The following is a 17,820-nucleotide window of genomic DNA, read 5'->3' on the forward strand; positions in this document are numbered from 1 at the left end:
GGCAGAATCCTCTAATAAAAGCCTGATAAGGATAATTAAGAAGTTGTTAAAGGACAATAAAAAGAATTGGGATTCTAAGCTCAAGTATGCACTATGGGCTAACAGAGTGACCATTAAGAAATCCACAGGCAATTCTCCATTCAGGCTAGTATATGGCACTAAAGTTGTATTCCCTATTCAGTTGACTCTCCCTATGGCAAAATTCCTTCAAACAGAATAGAATGAAGAAGAAGACATGGCAAAGAGGATCATTGATTTAGCAGAGATACATCAGATTAGAGAACAGCTGGTTGAAAAGGCTGCAGCACATCAGAAAAAGATCAAGGATGCTTTTGACAGGAAGACAAAGACAGATAATTTTCAGGTTGGAGACTTGGTTTTGAAATGGGATGCACTAAAGGAAAAGAAAGGCAACCATGGGAAATTTGATGCTTTCTGGACAGGGCCTTTCATCATTTCTCAGATTCAAGGGAACAACACCTTCATACTGAAAAGTATGGGGGGAGAAGCAGTTTTTGATGGCCCGGTTAATGGGTGTTTTCTGAAAATTTATGTGTTTTAAGGTCTTTTGGCCTTAAAGTTGTAAATATTTCATTTTATCAGTTTTGTGTAGGCCAAGTAGACTCCATGCCCAATGGAACACTAGGAATTTTGGCTAATTGGTTTTCAACTGGAAAGGCATTGATCTGCAGATTCTTGACACATCACAGGGAGGATCTCATCCCCAGAAGGAGCCAGTGTTGTCTCTGCTATTAGCTCTACTATAAGACTAAGCTTTTGATGGGTAAAAAATAGGTTTGGCAGTGCCGGTTGTGCCTTCAAGGTGGTCGCAGCAGTTGGTTTTCCTTCCCTCCTTCGTTTTCTTTATAACTCTATAGTTCCCGCTACCTCTGTTTTCTCCTTCCCCTTCTTTCTCCTTATTCTCCCTTAACCCTGTTATTTATGTTTTCCTCTATAATCCTTTATAAACCCCGTATAAACCCTTTTTCCCTCGGGTCCCGGGCGCAAAGCTAAACCTATAAAACCATGGTCATATAACCGTGCGCATACAAAAAACGTTACCGCCGAGGCCCTCCCCTGTCACATCAATCAAATCACGTGCTTTAAACCTTGGCCGTCCGATCATTTCCTATGAGATCTGATAGTAGTCGCTCTTCCCGACACCGCAACCTGCGCGTTCATTAATTCGTGGGGAAAGTGGTTTTCCTCTGCCACGTGTCACACAAAGACTGGATCGCGCCCTCGCATACGAATACCGCCCGCCTTCGATAATCGGTGCGGGGAAACCGCTTACCGTCATCCGCCTGTCCTCCCGCCCGTTAATTTTTGTGCACCTTTCGTGCCCGATCGCCGTCAGATCTGCCCAACTGTGATCCGACCGCTCACACTTGTCTCCACCCGCTTCCTCCCGATGGCTCCCTCTGATTCAATCTCCACCGTTCGTTTGTTGGATCCAACAGTTGTTGTTTGTTCCCTGACCTGCTCTCGCCTCCGCCATATTATCCCTGTTCATAACCTGTGCTGTGTTCCCGAAAGACGAAGGTGGCCAGCTACCTGTACCTGGCGCAGTTAGTCTTCAACCACCGCATTCAAATAGCAGTATGGCCAAAGGACGAGAAGGATAGCCTTGAGCAGATAAACATATTTACTAGTTATGGAGCCTGTTCATACGGTATCCCACCTGTTTGAGAAGTACACCTAAGTACCAGAGAATGTCAAATTACTTTAATAAAGCAGCATATTGTATCAAAGACCCATATCAGGCAGTTAATGTGGTTGGTGGTCAGTTATGACCCCTCCACACATAGGAAAGCATATGTTTTTGTAACCATCTTCTATATATATCCAGAAACAAGATGTAATGAGGTTGATGAATGTTATTTTGATGTAAAGTTCAACTTCTGGAGACTGTAACTACTGTGATACCTGCAGCGTCTGGTCTTCATTTTCAACTAATGCAAGCTTCTTTTATTGTTAATTGCTCACTTTCCACTTCTTCTTTGTCCCGGGTTGTGCCTATTATGCATTGTTTCATGTGCTCTTGATGTTTAGCATTAGAGGGGTTGTCATCCCACCTCTGTGTTAGAATCTAGTATATATTATTGAAGGTGTATGCAGTTTTCTGTTTTCTTGGTGCTAGAGAGTTGTCATCCTGTCTGTGCATTAAGAAATAGATTTGCATACCTCTTTACTGGTTGCAGCTGGCCATCACATGGTCTTGTGCATCTGCTGGTGTGATCAGTATTCTCCATGTTCACCTGTTCCTTAAACTGTGAGTAATTGGTGGTCTAAAGCCTTGTAGTCTGGGGGTGTTCACCCATGTCTGGGGTTAAGCATAGTAGAAGTGGTTATCTAGCTTGAATATGCATCATTCCTTCCATTCATCCACCATTTTCCAACATTTTTGTTGAGTTTGTAATGTTCCCGAGCATCTCTGATATACAACCTAGGAGAGTTTCTTGGGGTGATAACAGTAACTATTCAATAATTATGTTAGTGGCATGCCTATTAGGTTTATGGATGTTCTTTTTAACCCATGAGGTGTAGACCAGTTGGTTTGCATGGGGTTTAGTCCCTGTCAAGTTACAAGTTCAAACCTCATGGGAAGGGGTTGAAGCTAGAAGCCACTTTGGCGAACCCATCTCACAATCCCAATGATAAGAATCCCATTGTGAATGATCGATACTTCTTCCATCTAATCTACATCTAATCTATTAATATATCTACATCTAATCTACTAATATAAAGACTAGCCCAACCTAAACTTGGCCTCTTTTTGTCTTCTATAAATGACCTGAGAGTCTGAGTACTCATTTTATTTTTGTCTACTATAAACAAATGACCTGAGAGTCTCAGTCATACTTGCAGAACAAATGGTGACAATTCGGAGCCTAATCAGACTCAGAGGTGCTGCTCCACACAAATTTCACAAAAGAAGAATCTAATCTACATCTAATCTATTAATATATCTACATCTAATCTACTAATATAAAGACTGGCCCAACCTAAACTTGGCCTCTTTTTGTCTTCTATAAATTACCTGAGAGTCCGAGTACTCATTTTCTTTTTGTCTACTATAAACAAATGACCTGAGAGTCTCAATCATACTTGCAGAACAAATGGCGACAATTCGGAGCCTAATCAGACTCAGAGGTGCTTCTCCACTCAAATTTCACAAAAGAAGATCCAGACTAAGGAATCAATTTGGACTCGAAAAATTTTGTAATTGGGAAACCATCAAGTTTAAAAAAAAAAAAAAAAAAAATAAAACAAATCTTCATCATTTTTGGGCACTAGCAATTCACATCCTTGATAGTAAGGGGACACATAATAACCCAATTTAAAATAATTAATTAAGATTCTGAAAGCACATTAGCTTTGAGTGACCTTGTACCTGGATTAACTAAATTGATTACATATTTATATCTTTTCGCATCGTCCCGGTTTCTCTTTAGTTCTCCTGACGATGGACTCATATCTGTAGTCCAAAATGTAAGTCGTGCACAGAAATTTCACACAGGTGTTCAGATAAACTGTGAAGGAAAAATACTTTTATCATTCATACACCCTCATTTGAGAAAATTTGTTGGAATTTTTTCCGGGAGGATGATTTGAAGAGTTCCCCGGGTCACCATGACCGTAAAGCGCAAAATTCTAACCCCATAGAATGTGATGGCCAACGATATTTATGAAGACAATGCAAACCTCACTATGAGAATGGGGATCTTTAAGAAGCATGGAGTTACATTTGAGCCATGAACTTCACCAGTTTTGAAAAAATAAAAAAAAAAAAAAAAAAACAATAACATGTTGCTACTGTATTTGTTATTCCCAATTCCTCAATCTATAAGTGTGGAGCAAAATAATAAGAAAAAGTGCTAATTTCTCTTAGCTCACGAGCAGAAAATAATTTATTTTCCTTAGTAGAGGTTAAGCAAGTCCACGAGAGCCATTCATTATATGGTCCCTCACAAATCTGTATAACACAACATGATCTAATGCTTATTGTGAGTATTGGATTACAGCGTAAATGAAGAGGGTTTGCTATAATGCTTGATTTCTATATTAAGACCTCAAAATCCACGAAAAGCGCACACTATGGATTCCCAGAACAATAACAGGTTGTGATCGAAACGTGAAAATACAATGAAAGAAGAATTAGATACATACATTGGTCTTCAATTGGTTGATGATTTTATATTGAAAGCATCGAAGGTGCCATCGTTCATCAGAGATGAAAGCACATCATGTGGTGCAACCGGAGACCCCATCCCCATCATGCCCTTGGTTTCTAACTTCCAACCTCTTGTTTTCAGTAATGACAGAACTTTCATTCGCAAATAATGTTTCAACACGCAAAATGAAGAGATCTAAGTATGGAATATATTGGACATGCTACTTCAATCAATGCTTCGCCAATAGTGCCCTTCCTAAAAGCCTAAGGCCTCAGAGGAGGTCCCATTAGATAAAAGTCAAAGACTAACCTCCCAAGTGAGGGAATAAGAATACAGTTGAGATCGATCAATCATCTAGTTTCCCCCTTGATCAATATTAGTATGCTCATAACATTAAGTGAAAGCACATGATTGCAAAATGGTTAAAGTAGTTTTTGATGGATGACCTACACGTCAAGAAGGAATGTCGGATGGGAGAGAGAATTTTGACCAGAGCAAGAAATGGACAATCCTAGCATCAAGTTATGTGCTGATCATATAGGGCTGCTAGCTGGTTGGCTGGCTGTCAAAGGAGGAGAAAGATTTTCTCCTATGGGTTACCCACTTTTTGGTGGATAACAAGGCCATAACCAACTACAAGGGTCTTGAGAAACTACCTAAGTAAGAAACACTTTACATAGATCACTAAGCATGGTCTAGCGACAATACAAAATGTTACATCATCACAAACTTTTGACTCATCATGATACATCACAAAGGTCTTCATGAAGGAACAACTAATCATGTAACACTAGGCTCGAACATCAGCTCAAAAATGTGTACAAGATCAACAAAAATGTTGGGGCAATCTGGTGAAGAAAATGTGGCCACCCTGACGCAAATCTGAGGGATAACACCCCCCCCCCCCCCCCCCAAAAAAAAAAACAAAGTGCCTAACCTGCCCTAAACCCTAATCCTAACCTATGTATAGATGGCCCCCTCTATTTGCCTCACACCTTTCTCATTGAGATTTTGCAAGCTTATGAAATCTTTGGAGTTGTAGTGGATACTCAAGAGTATTGATTTAGAACAGTTCTAGGGAAGATTCAGAGTGCTTCTTGGGCTGATTTGGAGGTGTAATTGGGAGGAATTCGAGTATTTCTTGGGCTAACTCAGAGCTATCCTGAAACTTATTTGGATTTGACAGACTCCTGTACCCATTTGCCCTGAAGTGCTCATCAGTCATCACGAGCCAAGCTCTGGGTTCCTACTTGAGTCCCTATCGTGCCTTTTACAGCTTACATATAAGGTGCATTTTCTTCTTTTAGCATGGACCCTTGGGGTTGTAGCATGAAGACTAGAAAGGAACTGTTGGCATTCCCCTGATAAATCGTTCATTTGAACTAAGATGTCACCACTAAAACCAACTTGCTTGTCTTCATTTTACGTCATAATCAATGCCTAACTTCTGTGCAAAAGCTTTTACTACTAGTGGTTATATGATGAGGTGTGGACTTATCTAATGTGTTTGATTGGGTACTGTCGAAGGCATAAAAATGAGCTTTGGAATAAGGCATCAATAACTTTCCCCAATGATGCAGGACTGTCTACTACATAGATAATATCATGGTTTGATCATCACATTCTTTGTAGTCAATTCAGTACATACGCATTGTACATTATCCCTCTAACTATTTTTCTATCGTGACATGTTTCAGGTGTTGAAAAACTGAACATCTAACATTCAACAATTTCTTCTATCCATGGGACAAAACTGTTGGGAGTTGGCACCTATTAATGTAGCTAAAGAGCGGGACCATAAGAAAAATGGCTAGATTTATAGAAGCAATGTATGGTATATAAATTTGATTTCTAAATCAGATTCTATTAAAACCATTTGCAGTGCCATAATACATAACCAAATAACAATCACTATAGCCTAGTGGGCTATCTCCAGTGGTTTAATGCTTTGAGCTTCATGCAGAGGTCTTGGATTCTATCTCCCAGACTAGTTGCCCCTATTTTGTGACTTAATTGATATTTATCCCAGGTCCAGCATTGTAATCAGCGCTAACAGGTTTATGTTGGGTACCATCCATGAAATGCATAGAAGTGCCCAAGGTTTCTCTTTGAAATTTTCCGTGGAGAACAGAAAAAAAAAAAAATAACAATTATTTCAGATGGCCAACAATTGGAATGGAAAAAAAAAAACTAACCTTAATTTGGCATTCATTGTCTCACACCTCTTGCAGAGCTAGGCTTTTCTTAGCCCATCCTACATGAAAAATAAATTTCAAGGAATGAATGTTACAGAATATCATAATAGTGGCCTCGCAACATTAGTCTCACATGCCATGGGCTCGATTCTTCATTCTGTGGTTGTTCTTCCTTAGAGGAAGCCAAGTCATCTGATGAACTCCTACCACACTTTCCCATTGCTCGACGCAGCTCAGCTGCGGAGTATAGATCTCAGGATCTGTATGGAAATCCGGAGTGCAAATTGGAAACCCTTGAACCAGCGAGGGTTTTAAAATTTTACGAACAAATAAAACTATGCTTTGGTAGCTTTTGTTGTCATTAGAGTGAGTCGTGGAGGAGTAGATTTGAGTAAAAGAGTGAAATGTTGTCGCCGCCCTTTTTATTGAACCAGAGCTACGAAAAGATAGATCGAATACAAAATACTTGATATCATGTTTCATACAATAGCCAAAGCCCAATCAGCTCATGCTATACAGAGGATGAAGAACAACTCAAGACATCCAAAGGGCATGGTATGCATTTAAGCAAGAAATTAATAAGACAGCCAAATAAAACCCTTGACATCAGTCGCACAAACCCAACAAACTTTTTTTCCCACAAACCTTCTCATAAATGGATGTTGAAACTATAAAACATGAAATTCATGGCTTAGACCAACATATAAGGGAGTTACAAGATACACTCATCACGGATTTATCAAATATACTAGCAAATAATAAGGACCCCAGGGTGCATATTCATACAACATGGAAAAGGGGAAAAATGTTTTTGCACTGATAATCGATAATATAACTGCAATACATAGAAAGAAAGATAAGTTTTTTAAAATCGCATATGTACTCACTTGAGTTTCTAGCTCTCCCACAAAACTTAGAAGGTGATGTTACATCAAATCGAAAAACTAAATGATCAGCTTGGGGAATTGTTGAGATGTTCAGAGTTCGAATCTACTGCGTGAAAGTCGTGATAGACCTCGCACCTCTTTCTTCAATCTCGGCACGATGTGCACTCTGGAGTCCCTGTTTTTCCTGCGTGATCTTCTACTCAAATATCCCAGTTTTAACTTGGGTTAAAAGAAACTCTATGCAGCGACAATGTTTTGACCAGCGTGGTCATATTTAATTTCTTTTAATTTTTCTAGCCTTCTCACTGTGGATTGGTAATTTTTCCTTCCTATTGCAATTTTTTTTTTCACTTTCTCGCAGAATTTGAGAGAGTGGGAATGGTTCCTGCCAAGGTTTACAAGTTCCTGCCTTTTGTTGCTAGGACTTCCTCGCACTTGGGTTGGGGCGAGTAGAGTCTCTTGAGTCCTTGTTGGTCAAGGAAAGGGTTCTCATGTACCTGCATGTAATGATTTTAATGGAGGGTGTTATAAGATCAATTTAAGAGAATATCTACAAAATGGAGAGGGTCATGACATCAATACAAGGATCTCCATGGGGTTGAGCGGTAGGGTATGGGTAGTCAAAGTAGTATTAGATTGTAATTAAGAGTACCGCATATTACTTTAGAAAATCTTGATTACAAATATGTATATTTTATGGTGCAAATGTAACAATGTTTTGAAATTCTTTTGTAAGGCATGAAAATGGTTAAGTTTGGCATGCTTTTTAGAGATATGCATGTGTACGTAATGGTGGAGTAAATGACTTATGGTGGGGGGATGAGGTTGAACCCCAAAAAACACAAGCAAGGAGATAAATTTAGGAAGTTTGGTGGTGTGGGTCAATGAGCATTGGGCTATTTAACTTGCTTTGACATACATTTGTCTTTTGGATTGAAATGTTTTCGATGAACACAAGCAAGTGGCGATTATTTGATTTGAGACATTGCAATGTGGTAGAAGCATCTCAAAAGTTATGAAAGAACCCCTTTGGCTCAACAATCACAACTAAATGGAATTTATTCTATTAAAGTCACTTGAGACTTAGACATAGCCCCATCTTCAATAAGCAACCCCCTTAAGAAGGCAATTCAGTCCATGAAGGGTGAACATGTCACGTGGCACATGTGGGGGAATAATACCACACTATAGTCATGTCCACTATCTTTACCACCCACCTCCTCCTCCAGGGATGGGGCCAAATAATCTTTCCTCTATCACTTCTTATGACTAATTATGGTAACTGGTGTCTTGTTAGTTCTTTTTTTTTTTTGGCATGTAAGGCCTATAAGGTTGTGGGTCTCCTAGTTGGGTATTTTTCTTTTTGTCAGTACCATGGTAATAGCATTGGTCAAAAAACCTAGTCGGGGTGAGGCCACATGCATTTTGATGCCCTTGTACATACTTTTTGATTAATGAAAAATCTTCAACTTACAAAAAAAATAACACACTATACTCACACACAATGCAATAAGCAAGCCCCCATTGATGTTATGCACTACTTTAAATGGGTTTAGTAGCCTTGGATGGCTCTAACAATCATAGTTGAATGTATATGATGTTAACTAATTAACCAACAAAACATGACTTAGAAAATGGTAACTAGACTTACACTCCATTTATTGCATTAAACAATCAAGTGAGGCTTTAATAATTGTAACCAAACATACAAGTCGTTGATCAAGTTAACCAACCTAACACACCTTTAATAGTGATAACCAAAATGTACATGTTACTAATCAAGTGACCATTGTGTCATGCCTCTAACATGTGCAATTGAACATAAATTTTGTTGATGGGGTTGACCTATCTAACATATCTCCCATAATTGTAGTCAAACATGCATGTTGATTTGGTTAATCTCCTAGATAATGTTAATCAAAAATACATGTTAATATCCAACCTAACATGTCACTAATAGTGACAATGGAATGTGCATGTCAATGACTAAGCTAATTGACCTGATATGTTTTTCACTGAGATGATTAACACATAACTCACTAAGCTGACCAAGTTGACAAACCATTGGTTTTGTCATTGAACTGACATGCCTTTAATAGACACAACTAAATGTACATGATGTTAAACCAGTAAACCATCATGACATGCCTTTAACAGTAGTAACAAAGTGTGCAAGTTTTGGATTGGGCAAACCAAACTTGTAATGTACTTCTCCCTTATCCAATATAATGCTCTTGATTACAAATTGAACAATGTATCATGACATTGCCTTTCTCTCTTCGTGTGAACTTGCTCAATTAGCATCTGGATACCTTGTGAGATAAAACTAAATGTATGTATTGTATTTGGTATCATGTCAATTATTCATTTTTTATGTCTTAATATTGTGTTAATGGCCTTCCAATGCATGGTCAGTCTTGAATTAAAATTTTGACATGGAAAATCCCAATTTTGCAATTTTGGCAATTAGAGGCACAATGCAGGGACAACGTGTATCCATCTTGGTGGACAGTGGGGCAACCCAAAATTTTATTGATGCATAGTTGGTGGAGTGTAGAGGCATTCATAGATTGATATATATCCTGAACAACGTGGGCGAGAGAGGATTCCCATGCTTCACCTTAGTTGTCTTCTTGATTGTTGGTTCGATATGTTGAGGATATGGTTGATGGGACAAATGTTGAGGATATGGTTGATGGTTTGATATTGAAGTCAAAATCCTTCCTTAACCCTTTAGCCAAAGAGGTGTCTCCTCAAGTATCTCCAATAATATCCTATGAAGAGTCATAACATTTAACTTGGAATTATGGCCCACCATGATCATCTAATAATTAATTGAAATAGCACTAGACCCCAATTTAGGGATTGGGTGGATCATATGGTGGGACTATGCTAGTGGGAACCCTAAATAAATGACTTGAAAACCCCTTGATTTTCTACCTTGATGGCATTCATCTCCCAAATTTCTTGTTGGATACACAAGTCCTAGAAAACATGACAAGGAAGATGAGAGGGAGTTGACAAGGACATTAGGTTGTCCTAGAACATCATGCCTATTAGAAGAGCACGGGGGAAGATTTGATTTGTGACTAATATCGTGGTAGGGAGGAAACCACATTGCTTTCTAGAAGGTGGAGAAAATGTTTATGCGAACTCGCAAGGCTTCAGATAAGTATTCTATGGCTCAGATGTATAACTGATAACCAGATACAAATTGAATTAGTGTTATGTGAGGATAACTCAAAGGAAATTGTAAGTGTAGATATTTAGTATATAAATTTGCAGAAACTGAGTCTTCTTTTATGATTGTTATTAATGCTCTATGAAATAAATTAAATGTTAACCTCACTCTCTTAAAAATCAATAATAAATCCAATTATTAAATTAAATAAATAAAATCATGAGAATTCCTCAAACCAAGGATTCTAGTTTGGATGAGAGATTCTCTCCAACTAGCTCTCCTAAATTAGTGTGTAAGTTGAGAAATTGTCTCAACCAAGTGAGTCTAAGATAGACGCACTATCTTAAGACCACTTGCTCATGTATTTAAATGTATTATTAAATTATTTGAATAAGAGAGAATTACATGAGCATGAGAGACCACATGATGGCTCTCTGCCTTTTTCGCCAATCTAATTTTTGTGTGTTAATTTGTTGTGCATATGGTTTTATGGCTGTGTGATTCTTCTTCATTAAACTCACATTTTGTATGATGACAAACCAAATAAAGGATCATGATAATGAATCATGTAGGAATTAATCTATCTTGGCTGATAAAGAAATAGAAAACAAAAAGGACAGTAGAATTGCAGGAAAACTTAACAAGGAAGACAAGTAGGGAAACTTGGTTAGTCTTCTGGCCTAGCCTGATAGCGACCTAGCCAAAAGACAGTCCTGAAGTCTTAAATGTTAAATGGAAGGTGTGGTTTGGTATAAACCTCAGAAAAATAAATAATGTAGGCAACATGTAGTATAATCGAGAAGAAAATACATAATATCATAACATGTTACAAATATAATTCACATTTTGTCAAACCTAGAAATTCAAGAGGAACAAGTCTACAATACTGTAAATAATAAGACAATTGTAGGAAGTAACAAATATTAATAAGAACCACATTCATAATCTTAGCAAAAGACAGTCAATTGAATTCTCAGTTTCAACCCCTCTAACGATTGACGTGGTAGCACCATTCACAATATAGAAACTATTGTAACCATTAAACAATTAGGATTGTAGTACTATTAACCATATAGAGTCACTCTAATTGTGTTGAAGCCATAACGCTAGAGTCCAGCACAAGTATATTAAAAAAAAGTTTTGACTCGAGTTAATTTTCCTTCTAAAACCCTAACTAGCTGAGAAGGAGTGAAACTTAAGGAAATTACATTACAGACCCAAAATTAATAACCAAGTCTAACAGATGCATCAATGGAGACCAAAAACTGGAATAGCCTCTCAGGCTCAAGTGGCCATTATGACCATTTACACTTTTAAGGAAACAGGACAAGCAAACCCTGACTCTTCATGTCACCATAAGTCTATGAAATACCTGGAAAATGCAAAGTAATATAATCTTGAGCATGACTGCTAGAAATTCATCAGCCATAAGTGAAACGAGAAGTGGAATACCTGCGTAGACCAAAAATCATTTAAAACAGGAGGGTTGTTGAACTGTAGGCAACATATCATAAACATTCCATCAATTTCGTAGATAATACCGAGCCATAACGAAGTCTTGGGTAACCCAGTGAGGGTTAACAGTGAATACTTGATTTCGACCTCTTTCTGCTAGAGCCATCGCCCATGGGAACCGAAACCAAGCCACTTTGTCTGGTTGCATATCAGTATCAGAACCCAAGTAAAAAAAAATGAAAACTGGAAACTTAGCACAGAAACAATATTAGGTTCGTTAGCAAACCTTACATCGCCATTATGGAAACCGACTGTAAAATTTCGCAGGGAAGGGTGCAAAGGTTACCTTGCCAAACATCTGGAACCTGCGAGGGAGAAGCTGTCTGGAAACCCTACAGAAAACAGTGTGAATGAACCTCGGCCAGCATGGATCAGGCGGGTAGTTACCATGACCAAGCTCAAGAAAACCTTCACCGTCGGATGGGCATCTATGTCCTGGACCGTTGATGAGATCCAACTCCCGAGATAAAGACAGGTGTAAGGATTAGAAAAGGTCTCCATAAGTTTCCAGTGCGTGAATTCACTATGGGGTAATGTCACTGTTAGGTAATGTCTCTAAGAATATGATAAAAATTCATTTTACTTCATTGAATCCAAAACCATCAAGGTAAGTTAACAGGGTATGGTAATCATTTTATGGAAAGATAAACTCTTGTTCATTTTCCTCTTCAAGGGCAACCTCCCAATGAACTAATGCTCAAATACAATCACTATACTTAACAAATCCAATAAGGAGGACTCAAATATTATTCATTTATAAAACCTAAATTTTAACCACTATTGGTGCCTATGCTAATGAATAGGCCATATTACATTTATCGCATGAAAACTACCTAGTATGAATTATTTAATAATAACTAACATAACAGACTTTGTATACATTACATTAAATGACCACCATACTTATAATATTATTAACCATTATGGACCCCATTACATCACTAGGGGGATCCCACCATTTCATCTCCTTTGAAACACATTGTATCTCCATAAGCCAACTTCCTGTGTATGGCCATTGCCCCCAACCCTAAGAATGAAGTAGTCCAAGAAGTGTGTCCATAAAGGGATCATCCATAAACCAAGGTCCCATGTACAAGTACTACACTCCACACTAAGAATGAAGTCATCCAAGCAATGCATCCAAAAATCCAACTATCAAGTATAAATGTTTCCTTCAATGTTGACAATGAAGTCACCCAAGAAAGGATTACATAATCTTATATCCTAGGTACAAGTGTGCATGTTGGGTCCTGACTAATCACAATGAAATTTATGAATAGACATGAGGATTTTGTTAAAAATTATCACCATGTCATATGGATCCAAATATCTTTCCACCAAGATACTATGTCATCCATAACCAAAATATCATCCACATAGATACAAAAGGTTAGTTATTGATATGGAGTTATGTACTCTATGGTATGTACAAGTATTATTACACTAGAATGTCACGACTAATCATCAGCGGACTTATTTTACCAAGGTCCCTTAAGATTGTGGTAAAAAATTAGCGGGAAGAATTAAAGTGGAACTTCAAAGTTTAATTTGTTTTACTATGACTAGGTTAGGTGTGACTAGGTTAGGTAGGAGGTGGGTAGGAGGTGCCATATGAGATCCTGACAGCAATATCAACAGATTTTACCGAACAACTATCTCTTTCACTAGGTTTCTCGATTGAGGCCCTAAATTTCGTCGAGGCCTGCTCACATTGCTTAGAAGAACATAATATGCCATCCTCAAAATCCTCCACCTCCTCAAGTTAAAAAATAATATTAGGGGAAGGAAAAATTACTTTGAATCCTAACACACCAATAGGATTTTTGCTACTTGTTTTATCAAGAAATATAATTCTATTAATGAAACAAGATGACTATGTAATCAACAAATGTTAACACTCAAAATAGTTTTGTGAAAAAGTTCCATCACCTAAGGAGAACATATAGACGAAGGAGATACTAAAGATGAGGCTCCCATAATAGGTACAACTTAACCTCCACCCATCAATATCCCATTCTAGTAGTTTGAGTTAATTTGATTGTCCCTCTTTAATGCATCCATCACTACAACACATGAACTCTTGAAGCCTAATATTTTCATATATTGAAAAGGCTTGGTTGATCCAATCCCTCTACTCTAGTACTTCTCACATGGATACATTGTCAATATATTGTGTGTAAACTTAAGATAATTTGTGATCCCATTTTTAGTATCATGAATTAAATATTCCCATCCATTCTCTACTTTATTTTGTATAAACATGAGAAGGATACATGAAAACTTGACTTACTAGTGACGTGACTTCTAAATAGTCCACAACATCATAAGATGATCCATAGAAACATCACTAAAAGTCAACCCATATTAAATAGTTATCAATTTAATAATTCATTATATAGTTTAATATATGTTATTTTCTAAATAAACCATGGTTGATAATAATTTTGTTAACAATAACAAAAAATCTTATATAATAGAATATGTTTGTGTGTTTTTTCGTTAGCAAAAACAAAGTTGATCATATTTCTATTCGATTTGAAAAAAATACACATAGTAGATACTTATAGCATTCACAAGGAATTGAGGTCATTATATTCTCGTTACAAATTTCTATCTCAATATTTAAAATTCGAGCAAAAAAATTAAGAATCCCATAACCCTTTATAAAATTGATTGTAAACATCTAGTATTTTAAATATTTATAATTAAATTATACCATGATAAAAGTTTAATTACTTCCAATAAGGAAATGATGTACTCTATCGTCACCTAGAATAGAGTACTCTCGCAAAGGTCTATGTAGATATGACATTCTATTCACTCAAGATTGATTATTGAAAAAATAAAAATGGAGTTCTACTCTTCACCTAGCCATAGACCTTATTGCTCTCGATATTTCAAAAACAAGTCACGCACAATCCATTACTATGTTGTCTCTTCTTAGCCTTGTCCTCAATTACACAAGCAAAAGTGATGCCATCTTCTCCTTCTTCTCCCTCCTTATATAGAATACATTGATGGTAAGGAACCCAACCCCTATGGTCCACCTATCATTATATAATTATTCCTTTGTCTTAACATTTTCCATTCACATAAACCTACATTATATATTATTCTTCCTTTGTCTTCAATTTTGTAATAATCAATATAATAATTAATTAGTAAAATTTATACTTGTTACAAATTTCAAATTTATGAATGGAATGTCAAGAAAAGGTATCATGTAGATATTGAACATTGCATGTCTTAAATCAATATAGAATTTGCATATCTTTAAAAATTGCACCACTAAAAGCTGCACCAATGCTCGTTTTGCACATACCAAACAAGATTTTAGAAGGAGACCAAAATGCGAGATGAACACCACCAGCGTAGAACTTTAATTTGAAAATCCCAAAAACCCAACTTTCCCATTCAATAAGAAAACGATAGATAGGAAATGTAGGTGAAAATGTTGAAAAGCATAACCACTTGGTTCTTTCTCATATAACTTTTCTTGATGAATGAAAATAGTGTATTCCTTTGTAGAAAAGTATGAGCTCTGAAATGTTCCATGATAATTTCATATTCTTGGGGCTTGGTTTTCAAGGCAAAGTCCAACATTCACTCTAAACTAACTATGATCATCAATAACCACTTGGTGAATGCTAGTAGTCAACCAATAAACCAACCACACTAGAATTTGAAACTGAATAGGTCAAAATGAAAATTAAGCATGTTAACACAAGAGTTCAATAAGAACTTGAATTTGGTTACTTGTGCCTACTAGGGAGATATTTCCATTAAAGGAAATCATAACACAAGCAACAATACCACAAAGTATAAGTGATCTGAATGATGACATTACCAAAGATGTAAGTTAAGGACTGGGAAATTTATGGTGATCATGGGAATGATAGATCTCAAAGACAACATGATGATGTTGTTGGAGAGGGACATATCATTGTGGAGGGATGGATTTAGTTTCTAAAAGGGTCTCAACTCAATCTACCCAGTTGGATGGGTTGTTTATCTCAAATACAGTGAGATTGGTTAAATTTAGCTTATCAAGTTCATGAGGGTAGGAGAGGGAGGCGAAATAGGGATGGGAAGCTTAACAGTCCTCCACAAGGAAAATATATGCTTTCATGTAAAGGTAAAGGGAATGATAGGGGGGTAATTTGATGCAAATCAAGGGTGAATTATGCATCCCTAAATGCACATCATGAGACTTTGTTTAAGATTCACCATTTTGAAGCTGCGATAAGACTAGAGTGTAAGCACAAGAGAGAAGCTAAACATATTGTGGGTTAAGAAGAGGGCTAGGAATGCCCTTTCTAGTTCTTCCTCTTTTAGATTGGAGACATGAGATTTAAGAGTGTTTATAAGGTAACAATAAAGATGAGATGGATTGTCAAGCATATGCTAGCAGGGTGTTGTTGGACTGTCACAGTGGAAAAAATGATCTAATGGATAAAATGAATGCCTGCTTCCAAAGAAAATTTCAATGTTGAGGAGCAACTTGGGAGGGGTAGCTGATGGTTCCCTAAGCTAGGTCAAGTGCTTGCAATGGATTAAAGATCAACTTTTGCTGCAAAGTCTCATGAGGAATATGATTATGCAATAAATGCACATGAAAAATTGGAAGTCAAAGTCTAGGACTCATTACAAAGAAGCGGTTCAAACAATCACCACTAAGTTTTGAATGGGATCTAAAATTTGACTTTCTCAAAATTGAATGAAGTTGGAACCACTTTGAAACAATTAATGTTAATATTAAAATTTTAAGTAAAATTTGACATTATCCTTATCTTTCCTTTTCAAAAAGGAAAGATAAGGAGAATGTCAACTTTTACTTTTACTTTGAAAATTAAATATTACCCTTAATTACTAGGGTTATGTTTTGTAGGGCCCTAGGGTTAAGATATTTTTTTTCCTTTAAGTATTTTTATTAAAAAAATAATATTTGGTGGTCATTAGCTATGTTGCACTACATTCTTCAGAATTGGTCAGTTTAGTAGAGAACTAGTCACTTTGGTGTTTTAAGGTCAGGTCAATACAAGACCAACCTTAGCTAATACGAACCACCAAAATAGATTAGTACAACTCTAAAACCATTGGGACTAACCAATTCCACTAGTTCTAGGCTAGTTCTAATCAGAGTGTGCCCTTCTCATCTTCCTCTCAAGTCGTTTTGTTGGATCCTTTTAGGAATGGTGATTTGGAGAATGCCATAAACTATCAGACTGTTGTGAGCACCTAAGGTCATAAGTAGTTAAGCCTTGAAAAACAAAGATTTGCAAGGAACTAGTATAGACATCTCAAAACATATTTAGCGAGGACGTGCATGCAAGGAACTATTACAAACCTCCCAAGATACTTATTGAGGACATGCATGACCAAAAAGCATCAAAAAAAATTATCCACCCTAAAAAACCCTGCCCAAAACATTGAAGTGTGGTGAAAAACAAATTGTTGGTAGGCTATTAATGCTACCAACAATCATTTGCTCTCCATTTTCACAAGAAGCTCCTACTCAAGCTACCACCTCCACTATGGTTATAGTAAGTTCTTGCAACTGTGTGAGCTACAAGAAATTAAAACTTGCTTGGAATCTCCACCAATCTTAGGGAACTGGACTTCTCTGCATGCCCCAACTATTTTGGGTTGATTGAGTAGTTAACTGGATGATCACTGAGTTTGACTAAAGTCCCACTGCTTAAATGACCTTCCGCTAGTTCCTCCAAAAGTTATAACTAGTTTAACTAACAACAACCTGAGATAATTGACCTTTATTGCTACAAATTAGCAATCGCATATGCATAACTGAACTCTAACTCATCCAACTCAAATTTTTTGAGTAAACTAGGTGACACAAGCCATGTCAC

At 37.0% G+C, this 17,820-nt stretch overlaps 1 protein-coding gene across 2 annotated transcripts in view; it reads right to left on the minus strand.

The window, feature by feature from the left end:
- LOC149175486 (uncharacterized) overlaps positions 1-12,466 on the minus strand; it is an 85,757-nt gene extending 73,291 nt beyond the window's left edge. For both annotated transcript variants that reach the window (XM_089419689.1, XM_089419688.1), the window contains exons 1-3: positions 12,240-12,466; positions 12,030-12,091; positions 11,811-11,890 (exon numbers count right to left, since the gene is read on the minus strand). In XM_089419689.1, the coding sequence (XP_089275815.1) occupies positions 11,811-11,890; positions 12,030-12,091; positions 12,240-12,454 (357 nt within the window). In that variant the 5' untranslated portion in view covers positions 12,455-12,466. The remainder of the gene's footprint in view (positions 1-11,810; positions 11,891-12,029; positions 12,092-12,239) is intronic.
- Between the last annotated feature and the right edge of the window lie 5,354 nt (positions 12,467-17,820).

This window comes from Pinus tabuliformis, chromosome 4_1 (assembly GCF_031772625.1).
Source record: "Pinus tabuliformis cultivar Carrire ecotype Pingquan chromosome 4_1, CPIR1, whole genome shotgun sequence".
Taxonomy (NCBI): Eukaryota; Viridiplantae; Streptophyta; class Pinopsida; order Pinales; family Pinaceae; genus Pinus; species Pinus tabuliformis.